The 22,976-nt window shown below is 44.7% G+C and overlaps 1 protein-coding gene across 9 annotated transcripts in view; it reads left to right on the forward strand.

Moving 5' to 3' along the window:
* TP63 (tumor protein p63) overlaps positions 1 to 22,976 on the forward strand; it is a 162,065-nt gene that overhangs the window by 58,771 nt on the left and 80,318 nt on the right. For 4 of the 9 annotated variants that reach the window (XR_009962314.1, XM_062606297.1, XM_062606295.1 and 1 more), the window contains exons 3-4: positions 17,667 to 17,795; positions 18,520 to 18,652. Coding sequence is in view for 8 of the 9 variants with exons in the window: in XM_062606297.1 (XP_062462281.1) it covers positions 17,667 to 17,795; positions 18,520 to 18,652 (262 nt within the window). In the remaining variant the exon portion in view is untranslated. Of the gene's footprint in view, positions 1 to 13,248; positions 13,297 to 13,336; positions 13,371 to 14,102; positions 14,216 to 17,666; positions 17,796 to 18,519; positions 18,653 to 22,008; positions 22,173 to 22,976 lie in introns of those variants that run through there. The other 5 variants (XM_062606304.1, XM_062606298.1, XM_062606299.1 and 2 more) reach the window with 5 other exon arrangements.

The following is a 22,976-nucleotide window of genomic DNA, read 5'->3' on the forward strand; positions in this document are numbered from 1 at the left end:
CAGTACTGTGTATTACTGTTTATGCTACTCTAGCCTCTGTCTCATCAGCCCAGCTCCCATTTAGTCTATTTATTTCTCTGTAAATGTTGGTATCAAAGCAAAGGACTCCCTGCATCACACAAAAGTACAAGCAACTCAGCTGGGGTACAGGACAGCAGCCTCCTTCACAACCCTGCTTGTCACTGCGGTCACTGGAGTTTAGTGCTGTAGCTGCAGCCCAGCTGGAAGAAGGGCACTGGGCATTGACAGGGATGTACATCCCTGTGCAGAAGCGAGGGATGCAAATGTAGTATGTGAATGTCAGAACTGAGGTTAGACAGGTATATCCTGAGTGTGCTCACTTTTCTTCCTAAACAGAGAGAGATGAGATGCTAAAATTCAGCAATAACAGAGTTGAGCAAAACCCTCAAAGTTTTTCTGCTTCTGCTTCTCCTATAAAGAGATTTGCATGAAATGCTTGAAATCAGTGCTTAAGTATGCTCAGTGCTTTGGCTCCTGAGCCTGGGAAGGTGCTGCTGTAGGGACAGAAGCACCTATACTGAAGTGTTAAAGTCACTGACCCCCATGAGTTACTTGTTTGGATAGTACCATGGGAGCTCATCCTGTGCTACCTCTGAGTCATAAAATGAGCTAGCTCTCTGAAACTGACAGGATTTCCACCTTCCACAAAGTGCCCACCTATCTACAGCTGAAAGCCACTAATGTAAGATGAAGAAGGCACTGTAATTATGATCAAAGTCCAGCTGTTGAGTGCTATATAATTAGTCCCTCTCTCCAAAGACCCCTTCCCCCCCCCCCCCCCCCAACCTAATGCCTGTTTGGGGGAGTGATGTTTACAGATAAGTTGCTTGTGCTCCTGGAAATAATGGTCATTAGGCTGTTTTACCCAGGAGCTCTCTTCTTTTGGAGCAGTTGGGAACATACCTGCAGGTGCACCAGACTATGGTCCTGCCTGTTCTGCTCATCCCTTACCCCATGGCCAGGATAATTGGTGACCTCAGGATTTCACAACACTGATGTGTTGATGGCATTCACTGTGGCTCACTCCCTCCTTTTGAGTAAAAGGCTTCTCACACAAGCTGTTCTTTCCTCTTTCATTTCTGGCTTTGTATTCTCAGCACAGTGTGGTATGGCCCAGCCTCACAAATCTCACTGATAACAGAGGCTTCAGGAACAACCTTGAAATCCTCTAGTCTCTGCAGGATCTGCTGGAAACCTGGTTCCTCAGACATAGTCCTGGGTTTTGGGGTGATGCCAGAAAAAAAAAGAAATTAAAAAAACAAAACAAAACAAAACAATGCAACCGGTTATGTAGAAAAACATATACCTATTTTTAGAAGAGGATGAGGAAAACTGTCAGAAATGAGTTGGGGCATGGAAGGGAGGGGAGAGCATGGGACATGGCAGCATCATCTACTGGGTGCTGTATCTGGTTGGATTTTGGTGACCAGGGTCTAGTTCCAGCCACCCAGAGCACCTAGCTTTAAAGGGATTTTTGTTGGGAGCACTGCATGTGTCACTTCATCTTTCTTCATTGGCTTCCACATGTATCAAACAGGGCTGGTAAATGGACTGCAATTATCAGATAGGAGTCTCGCCAATGTTAATGCTTGCAATGCAGCACAAAGGTGGAAACTCACTGTGCCCAGTGCTTGTCATTACTGATAGACAATAATGAAACAGCAGGTTTCCTCCCTTTGGGTTGGGAGTGGGCATGTACAAGCAAAACCTGCTGGCTACACTTCCTGATCACAGGCAGCAGCATGCTATGCCCTTTCATTGGTCATGAATCAATGCTGGCATAAGCAGCTCCCCTTTCACTTGGATATTAGCTGGGTGACATTGTGACAGAGCTTTGCTTAAGCATCATAGGGTAATACCTTACAAGAGTGTTTCATCCTGTGTGCAGGCTCTGCAGAATCCTAGCATTTGGGAAACTGCACACTTTTTCCATGCTTTGCTGAAGAATAACTGAACTCCTGCTATGACAGGGTGGACAGTATCATCTGCCTTTACCTTTGAGATGGGAGCCCAAATTTGCTGTGTAGGCAGAAAACCTGAAGCCAAATAAGCAAAGCCACATGACTTGGTATAGATCTATTTGCAGAAACAGCCAGTGATAAAGCAGGTACTTTCCAAAGACACAGAGAGGAGCCAGAAATTGTTCTGAGCAGCTTGTGGTGTGCTCAGAACAGCCGGTGACTTTTGGAGGAGAAGAATTGGCTCCATGTAGGAAGGAAAGGTGGAGGAGAGATGGGGAGGTGCTTTTTTAATTGGCCTTGGTAAACTCTCCTGTGAGGTGGTGGTCACCTTTGTGGCTGTAGCGTCCCCAGTTGGACTCAGATGCACACAAGAGGACAGCATGAGGTGTGCCAAAAATATAGTTATTTCAGGGTAGCCTAATGGGTGGGAGCAGCTCTGCAGTGAGGACTTCCTGTCAGCATGGGACCTCTCAGCTGCTCCCCCCAGCACCTTGCTGAGATGTGCACTGCTGCTGGTAAGGAGGGGAGGAGGGTATTTATCTCGTCTTTGAGGTCTGTTCTTTGATTGCTTTCCTGTTCTATAATGCAGTCTTCTCAGAAGATGGGATTAGAAGATAGGATCTTTGCAAAACACTGCTCAAGTGCAGCATTCTAAACCCTCTTCAGTTCTTCCTGGCAGAGTCCCCACAGTCTGCTTGTCCCCACTGCTCTCCTCCATTTTGTTCCCGCTGGACCTCTTTGCTCTATGTCAGACTTCATTGTGCTGGGTGGGGATGTCACAACCCCTTCACAGTCACTGCCAAAGACAGGACTTTTTTCCTCTTCACAAACAGTATACACCCCTCAAGAGTGTTATTATAAGAAAACATTTGTCTGCTTGCAGGTGTTTTTAGTACTGCTTATGGGATTAAAGTGGAACCAAATCAGATTTTTTAACAGATCTCAAAGACTGTAAGGAGAATATGTGAAGTCTTTTATGCTGTCCTTTCTGCTATGAGGAGAGGATATCTAATTCATAGTATCTTTCTCAACTTCCAAAAATAGTGAAGAAATTAAACAAGCAAGTTCTCAGTAGCTCATCTGTTCAGAGATCTTCAGGGTGTTTATAGTACATGTTATAAATTATAATCCCTTGCTGCTTTGCATGGTACCTTCTGCTACAAGCTAGCTTGCAATGGCTCCTCTCAACAAACACAAGTATTTCTGGCTTGATATAGAGCAGAAATGCTCGGCTTTGATTTTTGGGGAAAGTAAAACCCTCTGACATCCTATGAGTGGCCAAGGGAGTATTGAGCACATACAAAAAAATATCTGTAGGTGCCACAAGTCATAGGGAAGGAAGGAGGGTCTTGGATGAGGAAAAAAATAAGGAAACTTAGCTTTTAATTTAGTGCTTAGTTCTAACCTAGTTTTGCACTTATGTGGAAATCTTCTTGTGAACATGAGCATTGTAGAGGGAGCCAACGGTTACACTGCCATGCAAATACTGATTTCTGTTTAGTTCAAAATTTTGTAGCCCACGATCAAAACTGAAATAATCAGAAGGAAAATGTCTCATTATAAGAGATTTCTGAGGTCTGTTGGACTAGGTATGCTGATAATAGATAGATGATATCCTTTCATCTACTCAGCTTCATGAAAACAGATGTATCTCTTCCTGGGACTTCCTTGGGAGTTTTTGGTGCCTGTTCGTAATCACTTCCTACTGTGCAGTAAGAGACCATCTCCCCATAGGATTTTGCTGCAGAATCTTCTCCAGTCAGGTCTTTAAATGCCACAAGTGGCCTGATGTGATAAATACTGATGCACGTAAGCAAGGAGAATTCGGTTAATGCATTGAAATATAAAGAGAACAGCCACCTCCAAGAATGAGGAGGGGGAAACTGCAGTAAGTGATTGGAGGTTCAATAGGTTTTTTGCAGCATGAAAAAAAGTCTGCTTACAAAACCTTGCTCAGGGAGGTTCAATGTCTGCTTAGTTTAGTGATGTTGATATGTATCTGAGTACATATCATGCTGAAAAATGCATGCTGACAAAATCCATGGAAAGAAGCTTGTAGCATGCTGGTGAGCTGGATGCTAGAAGCAGCAGCTGCTCAGCTGTGTATTGCCAGCTGTGCCTGCCTCTACACTCAGAAGTAAGAGTCGGAGCTGGTGGGGCAAAACAGTGGGATTGTAGGGACTGCTTTCAGTGGGGTTTATGACGTAGTTGGGACTGCTGTGAAATTATAGTTCAGCTGGTTCTGAGAGCTAGAATGGACATAAGGTGGTCAAATATTACAGGATTAAAACTCTTAACAGAATTCCTTTACACTGTCTTGCAATTTTGATCGATCATATTTGTGAATTTTCCTCTTAAAATATGCAGGCTGCAACCTTCTGGTTTTGATAGAACAGGAGACTTTGATGTATTCGTAGCACTCCAGGAGCTACTGCTTTAAGATAATCACAAGAAGAAATTATAAATCACATTAGGTGTGGCAAAGTATTGATGAAATTATAGGGAGCCAACCCTGTAATTTCTTAGCACCAGGCACAGTTGCAAAAGTAAAGGTCCTGTGAACACCCCAGGTAGTGTTCCCTTACACATCAGCAATGTTTCTGATAAACAGTTCACTTGTTCCTGTCTTCCAGGACTATAATCTGCTCTTAATTCTTTGTCCTTCATCTGCCCTGTCTTGCAGCTATTTTGTGACACAGAGAAAGGTTTTTGCAAGTGCTGTTATTGTTAACAGGATTCTCTGCTCTAGGGCTTAACAATAGCTGGCCTGTTACAGAGTTGCTACGTACTAAAAAATGCAGCCAGCGTGGTATATAGCAGAAGATTTCGTTTTCCCACAGGAGTATCCCTAGTGTCAGGGATGAGGAAAGGAAGTTGTTGTTTGTCATCTAAAACACATGAGATTTAGCCGGTTGCCTGTGGGGTAACAAGTAGGATCTTCAACCGAATTCATATTACAGGAACCTGCAGCTAACATCTGCTTTGCTGGCGTTTCTGTTTTGCATTTTAATTATTTACTGAAACACAGGATGTTGCTGTTTATTGTTTCCTGTTTCTAAAGAGTTCTGGGGACTTTTTGTATCATCATGATGATTTATTTAAGATTTTCATAAAATTCAGCTTTCTGGAGAGAGTTTGAGAGAGGGAATTTAGTTCCTGTGAGTAGTTCATAGAGAAAAGTATTTGTGTAACTAGACTAAAGCAACTTTCATAACAGTAGGTGCCTTAGGGATCAAAGAGTTTCACCAGGCTTATAGAATCATAGAATAGTTAGGGTTGGAAAGGACCTTAAGATCATCTAGTTCCAGCCCCCCTGCCATGGGCAGGGACACCTCACACTAAACCATGGCACCCAAGGCTCTGTCCAACCTGGACTTGAATACCACCAGGGATGGAGCATTCACAAGTTCTTTGGGCAACCCATTCCAGTGCTTCACCACCCTCACAGTAAAGAACTTCCTCCTTATATCCAATCTAAACTTCCCCTGTTTAAGTTTTAACCCATTAACCCTTTTCCTATCACTACAGGCCCTAAACTCAACTCAAAATGTCACAAGTCTTTTGCATTAGACAGTCTGAGACCTTCCTGTCCTAAAAAAGAACCACATATTTCATATTCTCTGCTGGGGAAGCTGTCCCTCTCCTCTCTGACTATATTTATATGACTAAATTCCCTGCTATGCATGGTATCCCAGGGCTCAAAATCAGCATGGGCTTCATGATTTCTCTTGTATTTCTTCTTCCTGCTGGGGGCCCATGTTGAGATCTGTGTAGGATGTCCCTGCACCAGTCTCTTCCTGTCGCCTCCTCATGTTGTCCAAATTTTGGGAATGCCTGTCCTATATGAGCTGGGACAGCAGCAACTCAGCACCAGCTGCTCAACCTGCAGGGGTGCCCAGCATCTTCCTCAGGGTTATAGCTGCAGCACACCAAACACCTGGGCAAACAAACTCTAAGGGTTGTTGGGGCATCCCTGGCAGGAAGAGGATTTGATTCCTTCACACATCAAACAGATTGAAATCTCAGTACGTTTAAAAGAAACTCTGCTCTTGGTAGAATGTGTTAGTGTCCTGGAGGATCATAAGCCTGATGGTGATATGGCACAAGCAGGGAAAAGACTGCTTGCAGGAAACAAGGCTTTAAACAGAGCTCAGAGCATGTTGCAGGACTGCAACCACAGCATGAGCAATCGTGGCTGCAAGCACAGCCAAGGGATGCTGTATGCACCTCTGCCACGCTGCAGAGTCTGCTTGGTCCAGAAAAAGCACACTCGGTTCCATGAACGCAGGTGTAGCAGAGGTGGGAAGGAGATGAATCCTGCATCTTTCATTTTGTTTGCCTCTGGAGTGTTTTGGGTGGCGGAAGTGCCTGGGAACGGTTTGGAGGGAATTAAACTTCCTTACCAGAGAGAAGAGGTAGAAGCCCCTTACTCTTTTGCTGGCTGGAGAAAACACAGTGTTTAGTGCAGAAGACAGATGGTCTATTTAGCCCATTACCAAGACCAGATCTGAGAGCACAGCCTCCTGAACAACTCACTCCTGACCCACAGATCTACACCTAGTAATCTTCATCCCAGAAACAGGGAGGGAAGCCAGACATCTGGAGATTTGAGCTGGGCTTACCTGGTTTTCCAAAGTCCATGGTCACATGCTGCAAGAGTTTCCTCTTTTCCCACTAAGCCTCAAAGCAGCATGCTGAATGAGATACACACAGCTCGTGGTCAGGAGTGGCTGCATGCCACAGTGTCACAGCTTCTGTGGAGCTGCCTCAGAAGGATTCCACACAAATGCATCGTGTCTAATAGCAGAGTCACCCCATCAGTTCCCATACACTACATTTTTATGTGTATCATCTGCCACTAAATAGAGAATACTCTGCTTGAAATGACTTATCTGCTCAGCTGGGTGCTATCTGTATGCCATGGTCTTGAACACGTAAATCAGCACTGTGAGGGCTCCTCATATGATGCTTCATCCTTGCACTCCCTGGGAGCAGCACTGAGCCTGATTTCATCTCTGCAGGCATTAGCATCACATGTGAGGTGTTGCTGGGTTATGACTCTGTGTTTTAAAAGAGGCACAAACTGATCTTTGGTTTGTGTTTTTTTTCCGGGTTAACCCAGTTACTGTCTGGGAGAAGTGCTGCTCTGGCTCTGGTCCCTAGCCTGTAACAGCTGCTCTTTGCACTATGTAATCTCATTTTTATTGTGTTAAGAAGCAATCCAGTCAGGAACCCAAAGAGATCTGCCTGGTACCTACCCACAACAGTGCATGTCTCAGTTGTGAGGGACTGGCCGTGCTCATGGCAAACCCTTGATTTGGGTGTTTCAGGTTTGCTTGGCAGCGTGCTACCTGTGGCTGGTGCTTGCTCTGATAGCACACAGTCCTCAGGAAGAGATGAGCTCAGGATATTTGGTGGTGGACTGGACTGTAGAAAGCTCAGTCTGGACCATGCCTAACTGGATCATGCCTAACTTGTCCATGCTACATAAAACGAGAGGTTGGAGTCAGCAGTGTTCACAGTCATTTCATCTCTGGACAATCCGGAGCTCAGGATTTCAGAGCTCACTTCTGAAAAATGTGCTTACATTTAGATAAGGGGTAATACACAAACCTGATCTTGAACCTGGGCCAGACTGGCAGTGTAAGCGCTGCTGAGGGCTTTCCTTGCTGTCCTGGCTGCAAGTGGAACTTTTCTGCTGGGTTTGGTTCTTTTCTTTCCCACTAGCTCTGGCCTTTTTCAGAGCCTTGTAGTATCTAATGAGAGCCAGTTCCTGACATCCCAACTGCTTCTCTGAAGCTCTGATACACTTGGCTGAATTGTTTTATCATCTGTAACAAAGTAATTTCCCATTCTGTGCTGTGGTCTCTGTATTAGTGTGATGGAGGTAGACTAGTGAAACAAGAGATGCTAGTTGCACTCAACACTGCAAAATTTCAGCAGACAACAGTTAAGAGCCTCATTTCCTGTAGGAAATACTGAAAGCAAGTTCCTTGTAAAAAAAAATAGACAGCAGTGAACTGCTGTAGATAATGTTATTAGGTAAATGCTGGGCTCACAGGAAAAATAACTGACGAGCAAAGCTCAAATGGGGGAATTTTATTCAGCAAGCTTCAGGAAGGTTGTATTTCTGGCCACTGCCTCTTCAGAACTTTTCAGTTTTCCTTATTACATACCTAAAATTACTAGAGAAGTGTAGTGATGAAGGCCTGTAATAGCTGTCTTCTATAATGACTGTCATCTCTTGAAAATGATCTCACCTGTTTTCATTTCCGGGGCTGTTGCTTTCTTTTCTTTAAATATTCCCTGATGTTGCAGAGATCTGGATAACTGGAAAGAATGCAGTTAGCTGTTTTAGGCTGCTTTGGGTATTTAACACCTGCCTTTCCCCCTCCTCCCCCAGGAAGGATGAGAGGTCTCCCCATACTGTGCAGCGGAATGCAACAGAAGAAAACTCTGAGTCTCCTTTTTCCCAGGCAGCTTGTGGAAGTGCACCAAGGCACCAAGAATGGGATGATTCTGGTGTAGGCAGTCCCCTTGGGAGGCACAAAAGGTGGTCTCTGTTGTCTTTAATTGTAGCTGCAGCTGGGCAGCAGAGGCTGGCTGGTGGCAGCAGGGCTGGTGGCAGCCGTGACCCAGCAGGAGACCTCTCAGAAGAGATTTTGTGCTCATCCTCTCCTGTGCAGAGGGGGCAAAGTATCACTCCATTTGCCCTGCCACAGAACTATCAGGCCTGGCTAGCTGGCTGCAAAAAGTCTTATATAAACTTTGAAAGGTAGACCCAAATGCATGTTCTCAGCTGGGTGTCTAAAACTGAGTAAATTATGTCTATTATGTAGACTAAAGGGATTTTTATTTTTTTAGTGGACTTGAAAATGTTTTGTGGCCTCTGAATAGTTTGCCTGTAAAGTTTATCTTACAGTACTTATTTTTGGACTTGGCTTTAAAATACCTCGGAACTTCAAGGGCCAGGCCTGGATTTTCCACTGCGTTGTTTTTGAAAAGCCTTTCTCACTTACTTCAGTGAAAGCTCTCACCTGTGCCCAGCAGCACTGACTCCTCCCTCTCCAGATAGGCACAGCTTTTAACCATTGCTGCAAATAGCTTTGGGGAAGGGATTGACTGCTTTTGGTTTAATGTTTCATTAAAATTGATGGAAGTTTAAATTTTCTTTTATTATTTAAATTTGTAAAGTCTGACAACCATGTTTCCCTGGAGGTGGAATGGTGATGGTCTCTGTGTGCTTTACAAAGGTGGTGGCACTGCTATATGTCAGGAACAGAAAGGCAAGGATGAACAGGTCACTTAAGGACCAGGGGCACTGCCTCTTCAGGGTATCCTGATCTCCATCAGGCTTGCACTCTAACTCTGGGCTTCCCAATAGAGGTTGCTCAGGCTCCTGGGTGGTCTTCTGGAGGTTATGAGACCAGAAAGCACCAATTGCAGCGGGCAGGTGGAGGAATTGCTGTGTCAGTGCTTTCACCTTGGCCAAAGCTCCATCTCTCTCAGCTCCTGCTGAGAAAGGGAGTGGGTGTAAGGGCTGAGAAGAAGGGGAGGAGATGTTCCTGACTGGGTGAGGAGGTAGTTTCCAAGGATGAGTGAGAAGGGGAAGGTGGAGAAGAGGGTGTCTAAGGTTGAGTGGGAGATAAAGAGGTCTTGGAAAGTTTGTAAGATGCTGAAGGAATCACTGGAGAGAAAAAGGAGAATTAAGGGTGACATGCTCCAACAATTAGGGGATGGTGCCTCTGAAGCACGGAGGACAAAGAAATGCCTCTGTCATGTAGAAGTGATCACTGTTGTTTGGCTGATAATGATGACATGTAGATAACAGATGTGATGAGGTATAGATAGGAGATGTGGTGGGTTCCTGAGCTCTAAGTGTTACTGATAGTACTCTGAACTCCTGCTTCCAGAAGCCATTCCCAGCAGTTTGCAGGGAGCAGGCCATGCAGTAGCCAAGCTGGGAACCTCTCGGCGTGGTAGCAAAGGGGATGCAGAGGGAGCCTTTTTCTCCCAGAGGAGCTCTGCTGCCAACACTAGAGCAGGGCATTAGTGTGGGGCCCAAGGCTGCACTGATATAATGTGCTTTGAGGGGCCACCGCAAAGCTGCAAATGCTGCATCCACTTAGGCGGATGCATAGTCTTACTCAAGATGACTCTAACTGAAAGAAGGTGATGAATGAAAGAAAATCCCCGTCATGTTTTTCAGTGTGGTGATTTGTGAGGATCATTCTATGCAGCCAGTTTCACTTTATTTGATATAGGTCAGTCTTGCCCATGCACTGAAGGCTTGAATAAAGAGGAACCAGAAAGCTGAGCCATCCCTTCCTACCCCTTTCCATTCAGCTCATACACATGTTTCCAAAAGGGAAATCTAAGTCACAGAGAGATCAGGTTCCACTTTTACAGTAGACTTTAGCAGAATACAGAGATTTTGTAAGCAACACAATCAGCGTTTTTCTGAGACAAAATTGCTTTAATTCCTCTAAATATCATACATCTCACAACTGAAACAGGGTGTGCTCAATGAAAGTGTCACTTGGCTAGAGAATAGGAAGAAGCCAACAGTCATGCTTAGACTGTCCTCAACAGATGCTGTAGGACACCATTGGTGTCACAACCCTTCGCTGCTCTCACTCTGACTTCCTTCCTGTGTTCCCTATATTTCCTTAGTTGGTGGCTACTTCTGAGATTAGGCTTTGGGCAGTTAGCTTCTTTAATTTTCTAATGCATATCTATGTGCTACTGGACCACTTTTCTCTCAGCTGCCTCTCCCCATAACCCAGGCTGCTCTTCACATCCTTTTTAGTGAGATATCAGATCTGGTAAACATCTGAAAATATGGGATCTGTTAAAAAAGAATGGACATTTGAACCATAGCTGAAAGTTATGTTCTGTCTCAAAAAAATCCTGTTGGTGTTTGTTATTCTTTATATTCACCCTTCCAAACTCATGCATCCATCAGTCTTCTTCCAGAGATATTTTCTAGGACCAATACATTAAACAATGTTATAGGGTAGGGAAATCTGAAGAATTTAAAGACGTTGCTGGAAGTCTAATTTTAAAAAAGTAAATCTGAAAGCTGGGCTAGAAATCTAAAGGATTAGAATAAATACTTGTGAATGCAGATCAGCAGGACCTGCTGTCTCTTCTGGGTTCACATGAGCCAAGACCTATGAATATAGCATCTGGCCGAGAAACAGGAAAACACGCAGTACAGTGCAGGGAAGGGGACTGTTTATTGATGAAGTAGACAGACAGAGGCATAGATCCCTGAAATTCAACATCAGTCTCCTCTCTGAGAGGGTTGAGAGCCTGCTTGTTCCCCATTTGGCTTTCATTTTGGCTTCTGGTTTGCAACCATAAACTTGTTTGATTACCAGAGGTCTCTAATGGGTGCTTCCAGGATGTGCCTTACCAGCCTAGGGTGGCTGATACAGCTGTGGGGGACAAGCGTGCTCCACACTTTGGGGAATTCCAGATGACAGTGCCTGCAAGGCGCACACTTGTCCTGTGCTGCCAGACCCTGCGTCCTTCTCCTCTTGCACAGCTGTGAGCTCCATCAGGTAGCGATATCTACAAATCACTGCAGTGTTAAAATGCAGAGCAAGGGGAATTCTAGCAGTATGTGGGTTGCCAAGTTCCTCAAGTTTTAAAGGTACAATCTGAAAAGGAGCCTACTCCCTACTCAACTAAAAATACAACCCCAAGATTCAGGCAACTAAGTGTAATGGTCATGAAATTTAAACCATTTGTTTACCATTGCTTCTGATGCATGTCAAGGTCTAACTGGAGAAAGCAGAAAGCACATGGATTAGGATTGCTGGAGCTGAGGCTGCCAACTTCTCTGCTCTATGACTTCTCTATCCAGCCCACACCACTTGGAGTTTGAGGCTAATATATTAATCTATGCATGTATTAAGGTCTGCTAAGGGTTAACTTCTGTAAGCATCCAGGAAGAAAGATTAGTTTTTAGTCTGGGTATATGGGTTCGAATTCTACTTCCACCCTGAATTCTGACTGTGGCTTAAAGCTGGTCACAGCATTTCTGCAGCCTTTATTTTCATTACTAGGCACCAGCATTTTGGTCCCTGCAGATAAATTAGGTTTGGGAGTTTCTTGCTCTAGGAAGTGCAGTGCATACTCTACCTGAAGAAATTAAGGTCTTTCTGAATTTCTCTATCTAGACAAGCACAAACTCCTTTTAGAGCAACACCAGACTGGGACTCAAGCGACCAAGGTTGCATTTCCGGCTGCACAACTGTCTTACTGAGTAGCCATGAGTAATCCTATGACCTCCTGGTACCTTAGTTTTCCCACAGCTAAATTACACTGTCTTCCTTTGTAGAGCACTCTGAGAGCTATGAATAAAATGATCCATATTAGATATCATTATTTAGACATTATAAATTATTCTTTGGGTACATTTGTATAATGTGGAAGTGCTTTCTTTGTAAGAGTAGATGTTCTTTTTGCATCAAGCTTTCCTAAATACTTCACGAGCAGATCCTTTAGAGGAATATGTCTTGTGGGAAAAAATAAAAAAAGAAAAAAATCCAACCCAACAAACAAACAAAAAACCCAAAGCAAACCACCCACAAAATCTGTAGTTTACAAAGAAGGGCTTCTTTGACCCCCATCTGCTTGTCCACTGACTAAGGACTACAGAGCAAGTGACAGAAAATTGTACACTATTGGTAGCCATTTGGTGGGGAGAAGCAGAAAGCAACATTCCGTAACTTTGGCAACAAGAACAAAAAAAACCTCCAAATTATTTTGCTCATCCCTACCGTGAAAGATATCTTCTTGCAAGATTTTACACTGTGGCTTTACACCAAGCCATGAAGTTTGGCACCTATAAAAGACACTGTTAGTTTCCAAGAGTTTGCACATCATGTGGGAGAAACACAAACCACCGCAGGGCGCCAGCTTCTGAGGGAAGCTAAGGAGAGCTGGAGATGCTTGGATCTCTTGAAACACAACACAACAGCTTTACTGAGATACCTTATTTCTGCTTTCACCACAAACTCTACTATTCACCCGGGGCAGATCAGAGTGTTGAAGCTCCAAGCCTATTTTGGATGAAAAAACTGAGAAAACTATACCATATTTTGGTTGAGACAGTCTTTTGTGTTCTTGGAAGAAGTTTGCTGGACTCACGCATGCACCTCAGTGGTGCTTGAGCTACAACCCTGTATCAGTGAAAGCAGGTGGCATCTGCCTTTAAGGTTAAAGCTACAGAGGAGGGGCTGTGCATGCTCAGTATGAAACCTAGGTCTTGCTTTCCTCAGGACCTTCTATCTTTCCCCCAGTGGTAAGTCCAGCCTTGGTGTTTTGGGTTTATCCCTTTCTAAGAATGGTTGGTTGCAGTGAAAGGTGGCTTTTGGGGTGAGAAATGTTGCTGCATTGTAACAGTTGAATGTAATTGTTTGCTCTCACTTTTCTGGTGTGGAAAGTGCTTTAGATTTTTTTGCTTGTTTATTTGCTTTTCTTTAATGTCTTTGATGTGACGGTAGGAAGGGGGAAAATGTGGTGAAGAGTGGAAGCATGTGCTTGCAGTGAGATAGTGGGAGCAGAAATGTCTTGTTTTCTCTCTGGTCTGCCACCAGTTTATGTCATGCTGGGCCAAGCAGTCAGGACTTTGTTTCCACACGCACTGGGACACTTGGCTCCAGAAAAAGGCAATAGCAGTACAGATGGGCTAAGGCTCATGAAAGGCAAATGCTGTTCTTGCTAGAGTTTTTTTGTTTGGCTGTTGGCTTTTGTTGGGGTGGCCTTTGGTTCAGGTTTTTGGTTTGGGTTCTGGTTTGTTTTTTTTGGTGAAGGTTAACATTACCAGCTTTCTAGGAAAGCCTGATGTTAAGTGCTGTGTGGGTGCAGCTGTAGGGGCATGTTGCTCTCATTGCCATATTTTGCAGAGATCTCACTCAGCAGTGTGATGACAAATTGAATCAGCTGGGATGCAGCCCTACTCCAATGGGCTGTAATGCAGCTCTTCTGGGGAAACGATCAAGAGGCAGGGAAACAGAGTGCCCAAGGCTCCAGCACACCAAGTGTATCTGAAAAGTGTTTTCACCTGGAGTCTGGGGTGCTCTCACTTCAGCAAAGCAAATAGGGTGGAGCTGAACTAGACCTCAGTGGGAGTGCATGGCTGACTGAAAACTGTCCTGGGATTCAGTGGCTCAGGAGCAGTGTCCCAGCGCTGCTCAGGGAAACAGTGTCATTTTGGTGAGGTGCTGGTTTTCAGAGAAAACTTAACCTGCAATTTTTGTTAATTCATAGTCTCCTATTGGTTCTTAAAGGAAGCGATTGTGGATGCAGTGTTCTATTCAGCTTGGAGTTTCAAGGGCGCTGTAAATCCCTCTGCAGTTCCAAACTAGTGCTGTTAGTGCTCTCTGCTTGTGGCAAGCTGCTTGCTAACTATTTCAGCAGTTAATGCAGGAAATTAGTTTGTAGACTTAAAGTGGAGGACAAGCTAGACTATATTCACTATATGCTTTGTTCTGTCATAGTAGTGTAACAGCGTGTGTTTGGTAGTGCCCCCCACAATGTGCTTTGTGATGAGTTGTGTGTAAAAGTGATGTTATTTAAATGTCTTTTAATAAATAAAATAACAGCTGGTAGGAGCAATTTGAACAATGCTAACTCCTGCTATCTTGTGATTAGCTTTAGTCAGTCACTGATTATTTTACTGAAGCTGAGTATTTGCTGACATAGGAAAAGACAACTAAAGTAGTGAAATGCATGCATAGATCTTACTTAGGCTTTAGTTGTTCTTGTGGAAGAGCAAATTTGGGCACTTTGGTATTCTGTAGAGGAGTACACAGAGGTGGCTACTCTATGTTGAAAGCTATTAAGAAAAATCTCACTAGATTTAGATTTTAAGATCACAGGGAAGGAGACAATTCAGCTTGTGTGAAGCTTTGTGCTGAACTAAAGTTGGTTTTCTTGCAACTTGGCAGCTTTTTCCCACCTGAGAGCAGGGTGCACCAAACAGTAAAAAGCAATTCTCTCTACGTCTGTAATACTGTATCCTTCCCATAGGTGCACCTGATCCTGCAGCCTCCTTTAAAAATAGAGCTGTATGGGTAGTAAAGGTGTTGAAGATAGTGTTGAAGGAGTCTCTCAGATTTTGCTTATGTAAAAGTATTAATCAGGGAACTTCTTTTGTGTAGTATAGGAAAACACACCTTTTTTTGGCTATAGGGTAGGATCTGGTAATGCTTTTCTTAGTAAGCCAGGAGCTTGGTTGAGTATAGGGATAAAGGTGACACAGCTGGAAAATGCCTTTCTCTGGAGAAATCTGGGGCTGTGTTTAGTACAGGCATGAAATTGTTGTGTCCTTAACTGGTGTGACTCTTTACAATAGCTCTGTTAGCTTCAGAGGCATAGAATTACAAATCTGGCTACATCAGTCTATGCAGCTAATACCTCCTTCCTCTCCTGTGCTGCAGGCTGTGGGCACTGTGGGGAGTGCTTGCTTGGGGTAGGCTTATGATAACCAACTTCTGCTTTGCTGCTGAGTAGGACCACACTGGGTAGCTTTGCCTTCTTGAGACCTAGGACTTTGTGCAACTGTGAACCAAATTTGAGCATGTCACGGCACTGAGACTTTCCGAAAGAAAGGTCTCTGAGGAAGGTCTGTTTTGTAACAAGTCGTTTTGGTGAGGTTGGTTCCTGTGTAATGAACCTTGTGTGGATACCTTGGCAATGGATTCAGAAAAAGTGATTCTAGTGTTTAAGTCATGGGCAGTTGTTATAAGTGGTAAATAATGAGCACTTTGGTGGCGTCTCTGCCCATTCCTTGGAGGTCAGGATTGAGTGCAGGGTATTGAGTGGTGCCTGGGCTCTGTGGGTTGGAGCATATACTCCCTATTACTCTCCTCTAGAGCTTGTGGTAGTATTGATTTGCAGGCTTAGGTGAGATCTGCTCTTCTGGGTTTCAATATGGCACTCTTGCAAGTGCCTTATCAGACTGAAAGTTTGAAAGTAATAATTTCTGGTACTTTGTGGGATAACTGCTGTTCTCAGAGGATTTGTGATTATTTATTCATATGTAGTGTGGGTATGTGCTCACATCTGTGAGGCACAGCTATTAGCTATGCCACTTCTGAATTTTATTTTTATCTCTGACTGTTCATGAACTTTTAAAGGATGTTGGGCTCCTTTTCTTAATCGCAAAAGCAACTGAACTGATACTCTCACCTATTTTGAGGCATGCCCAGCTGTGGCTCTGGGGGCTGAAACAGCTTTGATTTTTGTTAGTTTAGGAAAACTGCTCTTTTCGAAGGGCTTGCAATTCCGTGGGCAGCGTAGGTGAGGAAAGCCATGCTTTTTGTAAACCAGACACATCCTCAAAACAGAAGAGGCCATACAAATTCAGTAGAAAGAGCTAGATTCCTCTCTGACAGCAGCCAGAAATAGATACTTCAGGAGAGAGTAGAGGAAAAGAACAACTGTAGTATGATCTTCCTTCTACAACACCCTTTCTTAATTTTAGCAGCTTAATAATTTAGGGTCTTCCACGCAGCTGGTTAGACCATTGTGCTGAACAGCACCAAAGTGAGCCAAACCAAACGTTAATCCAGTTCTCTTTGTAAACAGTTTATAGCCCTGGCTCCTGCCGCAGCCATTCCCCCATCAGGGAGCGTGGCCGTTCACCAAAACAACTCTTTTGTGTGAACGTTTTACAGGGTGCCCCCGGCCTCGTAGCAGAAAAGGCAGTCACCTGCCTCCTACTCCAGTTAAGTCGACCCCGGAGATTTTTGCCAACTGTAAATACACTCAAGAAATTCCTCCCGCCCCCCACCCCTCACATCCCTGCAGCCATTGAGTATTTTGACACGGGAGTAAAAGCTGCTGAGTGTGAATTTAGAAATTGGCCAGTGGGATGAGAATGTGCAGCTGTGGAAAGCGCGAGTGCTCCAGCTTCGTCACTGCTCCTCTTGGGCCCACCTATTTCTGTGAGGCTTGTGGGAGCTTAAGGGGATAAAAATGGATAAGGTAATTAGCAGATCTGGCAGAAATCAGCTGGCTGGACTAGGAAATAATTGGAGGCAAGAAGGCAGTAAAAAGCCATCAGATATAGTCTGATGTGGTGGAACTTATTACCATAGAAAATAAAGCAAAAAGAAGGGGGATATTATTGTTGTTGTTGTTACTATTCATTTGTTCAAAACCAACTCTCTCTTATTTTAGTACAAGACCTCATCTGCAGTGGCTGGGTATAGGAAAAGTCAGATAAATCATCCAAGGGCATGCAATCTAGAGAAGCAACCAGTTAGGGACAGTAAAATTGCATGGAGGTGCTCCACCTGCTGCAAAGGCTGCCCGCTTTGTGTGGAAAGTTGCTTATTTGGGGGTAAAACAGAAGGTAGCATTTTTTATTATTTTTTTTTTTCTCCTCTGGGATTCTTATGACACAGCATCCCAGTGAACTCTAAGAGGTATTCAACTTATTGGGAAGTTTCTCCTGTCTAAATACAGCATCTGCTGCAGTGTGGAATGTGTGGTGTACAGCTGTGAATGTTCTAGGCATTCAGTGTGTCTCCTCTTTCACACAATAGCTTCTATTTATGGGATTTCATTGATCTGGGCTCACACATCACATTCAACATAGCTTTGTGTGTGCATTTTTTTCTCTTTTTTTTTCTTCTTTTTTTTTTTTTGCTTTTGTTTTTTAAGGTTTGTAGAAACTCCGAGCCACTTCTCCTGGAAGGAAAGTTACTACCGATCAGCCATGTCCCAGAGCTCGCAGCCCAGGGAATTCCTCAGTCCAGAGGTGCTCCAGCATATCTGGGACTTCCTGGAACAGTAAGTAGCCCTTACACAGAACCTGTAGAAGAAAGCGTTTTGGGACAGGATGCCCCTATAATTAGGCTACTCAAGGGAGTGATGCTGGGGTATTTGGAGTCTTCTGCACTTACTGATTAGAAGGTGTGGGTGAGAGTCTGTGATGACTGGCAGCTCTTGAGCTCTCCAGAGGTTCTACATCCAGGCTATGGGAAACAGGTGCAGAGATCAGTAGCGACAGTGACTGTCTTGAAAACCTCTGGTGGTTGGCATTTTCCCCTAAGGAAATGGATTCACTGCTCTTATGTCCAAGCTGCATGTTTTCCTCTCTTGCTGATGCCATGGAGGGACAGGAGATGGAGATTGTGCAGAGTTCATCCAATCAGGTCCTTTGAAGGAAATCAAACCAACTTTTTTCCCATTCCTGACTTGCCATGACTGATGCTGAGACAGTTACTGCTATAAATCCTCCACAAGTTCTGTCTTTCAGTGATTTAAATCCTGCGCTCCTACCTCATTTTTCTGGTCAGACAAGTGAAATGTCCCTCCAGGCTCTGTCCTGTTCAGGAACTGCTGTTAGCATAGCAGGTGATGAGATAGTTGTCCATTAGTAATTACTTACTTTGTCCTGAGACTGGTCTGTGGTCATGCCTGAGTCCTGGGTGACACCCTAGCATGAAGGACAAGGTGGGGAATGGAAAATGGAATTTGGCCAATTTTAACTGTGTTACTCTGTTCTTTTCAGGCCAATATGCTCAGTTCAGCCAATTGATTTAAACTTCATTGACACCCCATCTGAAAATGGCCCTACTAACAAAATAGAGATCAGCATGGACTGCGTCCGGGTGCAGGACACAGAGCTGAATGACCCAATGTGGGTGAGTAGTGAGAACTTCCTTAACCTTTGGGGACAGATGAAGAGTGTTTACAGGAGCTATTCTCGCTGCAGTGCCCTGGGATCATCTTTCCCCTCTTGATGGAGGAGCTGTGGCCACTGCCTTTGACCCAGGAAGTTCCTTCTTTCTTTGCCTGTAGTGTCCCACTCACAGAAGCTGGTTGGGAGCATGGCTTTGCGGAGTGACTCTGGTGGTGGTGAGCAGAGGTTCTCTACATGTGGCTAAGCTGGACGGTGTGTGGCCCCTGGAAAGGCTTCACCCCTTCATGCCTCCCAGGTGCTGCAAGGGGGAGCAGGCTGGCTCCTTACCTGCTCCTTTTCTCCTGCTTCAGCAATGGTGGGAGAGAGGGATGAAGCAGCTAAACAGGCAGAAGAGCTGAGGAGTCTCTTGCACTTGCCTGGTCGCTCAACTGTCATTGCTCTTTCCCTGTTTAGAGCTAGTTTATGTGACCTCAGGGATAAAGTAGCTAAGATAATTGGTATTCTGGGCACAGCTGCAATTTTGCTGATCAAGGGCAGGGGTTATTACTGGGTTTTCTTCTCTTGAAGGTCAGATAGGAATGAAAACTTGGTTTCAGGGCATAGCTGGTTTTTGTGTTTTTTTTTTTTTCCTGTGGGTTTTTGGTTGGTTTTTTTTTTCCCCTTTTTTCTCATTCTATATCTCCAGATAGGCAAACCTAGAGAGTGTTTGTAGCCAGCCTTGGCTGTGGGTGTCTCACCAGTATAGCTCGAGACTAGAATGTAGATGAGGCACTGGTGGTTCATTGTGGGTTCATTGCCTTTGGCACAAACTGACCAGCTTTTTCTTAGCAATAGCTTTGAAGAAACCAGAAGCTGTTCTTGCAGGCTGGAGCAGGAGGTAGTTCAGGAGTTTGAGCTTTTCATGTCCTCTTTTTGTTCTTCACGGGTTTTGTATATGTTGGGGTAAAAATCATGTCTGGTTTGAAATTTATGTTGGCATGTGTAAATTTTCCTGTTCCTCTATGTTTCCATCCTGAGAAACTGTGTCAACTAATTCCCTGGCTAATCAACCACTATTTTTCATGTGGCGAACAATGGCTTGTTGGCAGCCTGCATCCTGGCAGTTACTAACCTGGAGGATATCACATCTGCAAAGTAATTGCTCCCTGGTCATGCTGATTGCAGTCCCCAGTGACAGGAGCCTTGACCTGGTACTGCTGCTCCTTGTGTGCCAGGGAGACTGCAGTGCTCTTCTCTTTCCTTCTGATGTCGCAAAGGGTAAAAAGGCCACTTTGAGGTTGGGTATGTGCTTGGCTAAGGTGTTGGAAGCTAATCCAAGTGCACAAGGAGAGGTGACTGACAAGTCAGGTTATCTTTTGATTCTGCATTCGAATTGGGCACAGGCAGGTGGTGTACAAGCCTTCAATCAGCATCTGGATCTCAGCTTTTCCCAACAGCATGGCACAACCCCAGTAAAATGGTGTCTTTCCAGTAGCTAGTCCAAAATATTCTTCATGTTTAGAGGGACTCCTGATTTTCAAAGTTGCTGATAATGTTCTCTTTGAACTATGTCTCCTTAAAAAACAATCCTTGACAATTTAAACATTATCAGCTGAATTTTTTTCCCTTCCATGCTCTAGCACTAGCTGTGTTGAGTACAAGCAAAACCTCCCCATCTCCAGCTCCTCTGAAATGCCTGCAGAGCACTCTGGTAGCTGATGGGCTCACTGGAAGCTCTTGTTCAGAGTCTTTTTCCTATCTGTGGTGCAGTGAAACATGAATGGAAAATCCCTTCCTCTTGTTCTCTCTGAGCATGGCTGAAGTGAGCCCTGGGGCTAGGAGAGGAGGGCAGGCAACTTTTGCTATGCAATTACCTCTTGCTTATGGTGGGTTTGATCCCAGCCTTGCAGGAGGTATTTCTGGAAAGGCTGAGCTGCCAGGTGACTTCTTTAAAAAGGGTTTTTCACTGACATGACAAGCTGAAGGGGGAGCAGGGAAATTCCATCCCATCCTCACCCTTACTGTAAGGCAGTGGCTCAGAGTACATTAAAGTATGTACATTAATAAATGTTTCAGTTTGTCTTCGGTGGAAGACAGCACCTTCACTCAGTTGAATGCTGGACAAAAGCCTTTACAAAGCAAAATATGCACTGCAAACCTGTGCAAACAGCCCGTCTTTTAAAATGAGGAAAGCTCTTTTTACTCCCCTTACCACCACCACCACCTCCCTATAAATTTGCAAACATCCCTGACAGGTGACAACTCCCCCTTGCAGAGAAGTCCGTGTTTGCTTTGCTGTTTCTGGGGCTCGCAGCCGCTGCAGCTTGCATTGGCAGAGAATGTGTAGCCTGGGGCAAGGTGTTTGCTTTAATCTGAAATACCTTACAACCCTCTTCCCCTGCAGCTTCTCTTTTCCTTTGGATAGCTTCAGGGCAAGAGCTCCCTTTCCACCTGTCTCTCCTGTAACCCCAGTCATGTCACTTCTAAGCACGAGGTGCTGCATGCAGCTGATCGCAGTTAGAGTTGAAGAGGGCAGATAAACACAAAGGAATGCAGCAGAAACAGAGGGGCCCTGGAAGATAACAGTGAGATCAAGGCAGAGAGCTTTTTATTATCAAAATTGTCTTGGGAAAAGAGCAAGGACAGCTTTTCTCTATAATGTACCACCATGTGAGACTGAAATAGGTGCAAAGCAATTAGGACTGGTTTATTTAAAGCAATTGTCCTTAAAAAGACTTCAAGGCAATCTCTGTCAGCCTTTAAAATAAGCTTTGCACCTTCTTCCAACTTATGGCTGGAAAATTAAGCTTTTAGACTTGAAAGATGTCCACCCTTGATTCCAAGAGTTGTGTTGGTGAGAGAGCTACTATTTCTTTATTATTTCATTTTTAGTAGGGTACAGCTGTTTGCTCACAGCAGAGCTGGCAGTGGGGAAGGAGCTACAGTGCTCAGAGCAGTACCTGAAGAATTTGTCCCACTGGTGGGCTGGAAACTGAGCATAAGTCCAGCCTTGCTGAACCCATCGGTTGTGTTTGTTGCCTTGAAAATGCAACTATCTGGAAAAAGCTGGAAAAGAAGGTTGGGTGACAAGGAAACACCTCATCTGAGTTACAGCTTTGGCTCGTGCTGAGCCAAGACTTTACAGTTCTTACACTCTTGTTTGTAAGGAAGAAATATTCTTCCTGTGCCCCATATAAGAAAGATGTAAGGGTGCTGATCACCATTTTCTACCTTGGGATGAAAAGACCTGAATGGGACATGAAGAGGGTTTGTGGGTCTGGTGTGACATTAGACAGTCAGCAACCTTCCCCAGCTGTGTGCCTTGTGACTGGCTCTTTCACAATGTCCTGGGACATCTGTGAGGCTGATGGCTGTGCCCCTTCCTCTCCCATGGCGTTGACCACAGTCAGGCTGGGAAATCCCAGCATAGATCTGCCTTTTTGCATAACTGGAGTGAGGGGATGGTGGTCCTTGTGGGTGCAGAGAGCATTTAGTCTCTGCCATGGCCCTGGTGTGGGAAGGAGCTGCAGATGGCCAGGAAGGTAAGTTGAATGTCTATTCCTGTGGACCTCTCTGTATTTGCTAGACCAACCAAAAGGGTGGTCCCTAGCCTTTTCCCTGACGAAGGATGTAGCCAGCAACCATGGGTGTTATAGGAGTTTCTTTGGTTTGATTTGGCTTTTTTTCCTGACTGACTAAATACCCTGGAACTACAGGGAGGAGCAGTCTGGAGACATCTCTAGAAATGAGCTGTATGTTGGTGTAATAACCCCTGCATTGCCCTGGAGGCCCTCTCTGTGTGCTGTCAGCCTGTCATACCAGGTGCAAAATTCTTTTCCTTCACCATCTCCCAGAAGTCCTTAAAATTGCTCACTAATGTTAAGAGATGCTAGTTTGGACCCAAACAAACTTTATTTGGGCTAAGGACTTTATCAGGTAGCATGCTGATAAAAGCATTATATGAGGGGTTTGCAGAGTCTAGAAGTCTTCTGCCACCATCCTAGAAGCATGTCCAGGGCACTGGCGACCTTGCTGGTGGGAGCAAGAGTGCTGTCCTCAGTGATGGAGCAGCTCATCCCCCTCCCCCTGTACATATCTTCCTTTCATGCCCCTGAGCAAGCCGTCCTCCCACAGCCCCTTGCCTAACCAGTTCAGTGGAATGCCTTTTCCCCAGACAGTCAGTGTGGTCAGTGTTTTCTTAACCTGGATCCTTCCCTCCCCATAAAAGGGAGATAGAATTCCTTGCCCTTTTTTTTGGGGGTTTGAGTCTTCAGCTTTGTTGGCTGTGGATGTCCCAAGCCTGGCGGCTAAAGACATTTTGGAGGTCCAGCATGTGTTTCATATTT

The sequence above is a fragment of the Pezoporus occidentalis genome, unplaced genomic scaffold (assembly GCF_034315485.1).
Source record: "Pezoporus occidentalis ecotype Australia unplaced genomic scaffold, CSIRO_AGI_Poc_V1 ctg95, whole genome shotgun sequence".
Classification (NCBI taxonomy): domain Eukaryota; kingdom Metazoa; phylum Chordata; class Aves; order Psittaciformes; family Psittacidae; genus Pezoporus; species Pezoporus occidentalis.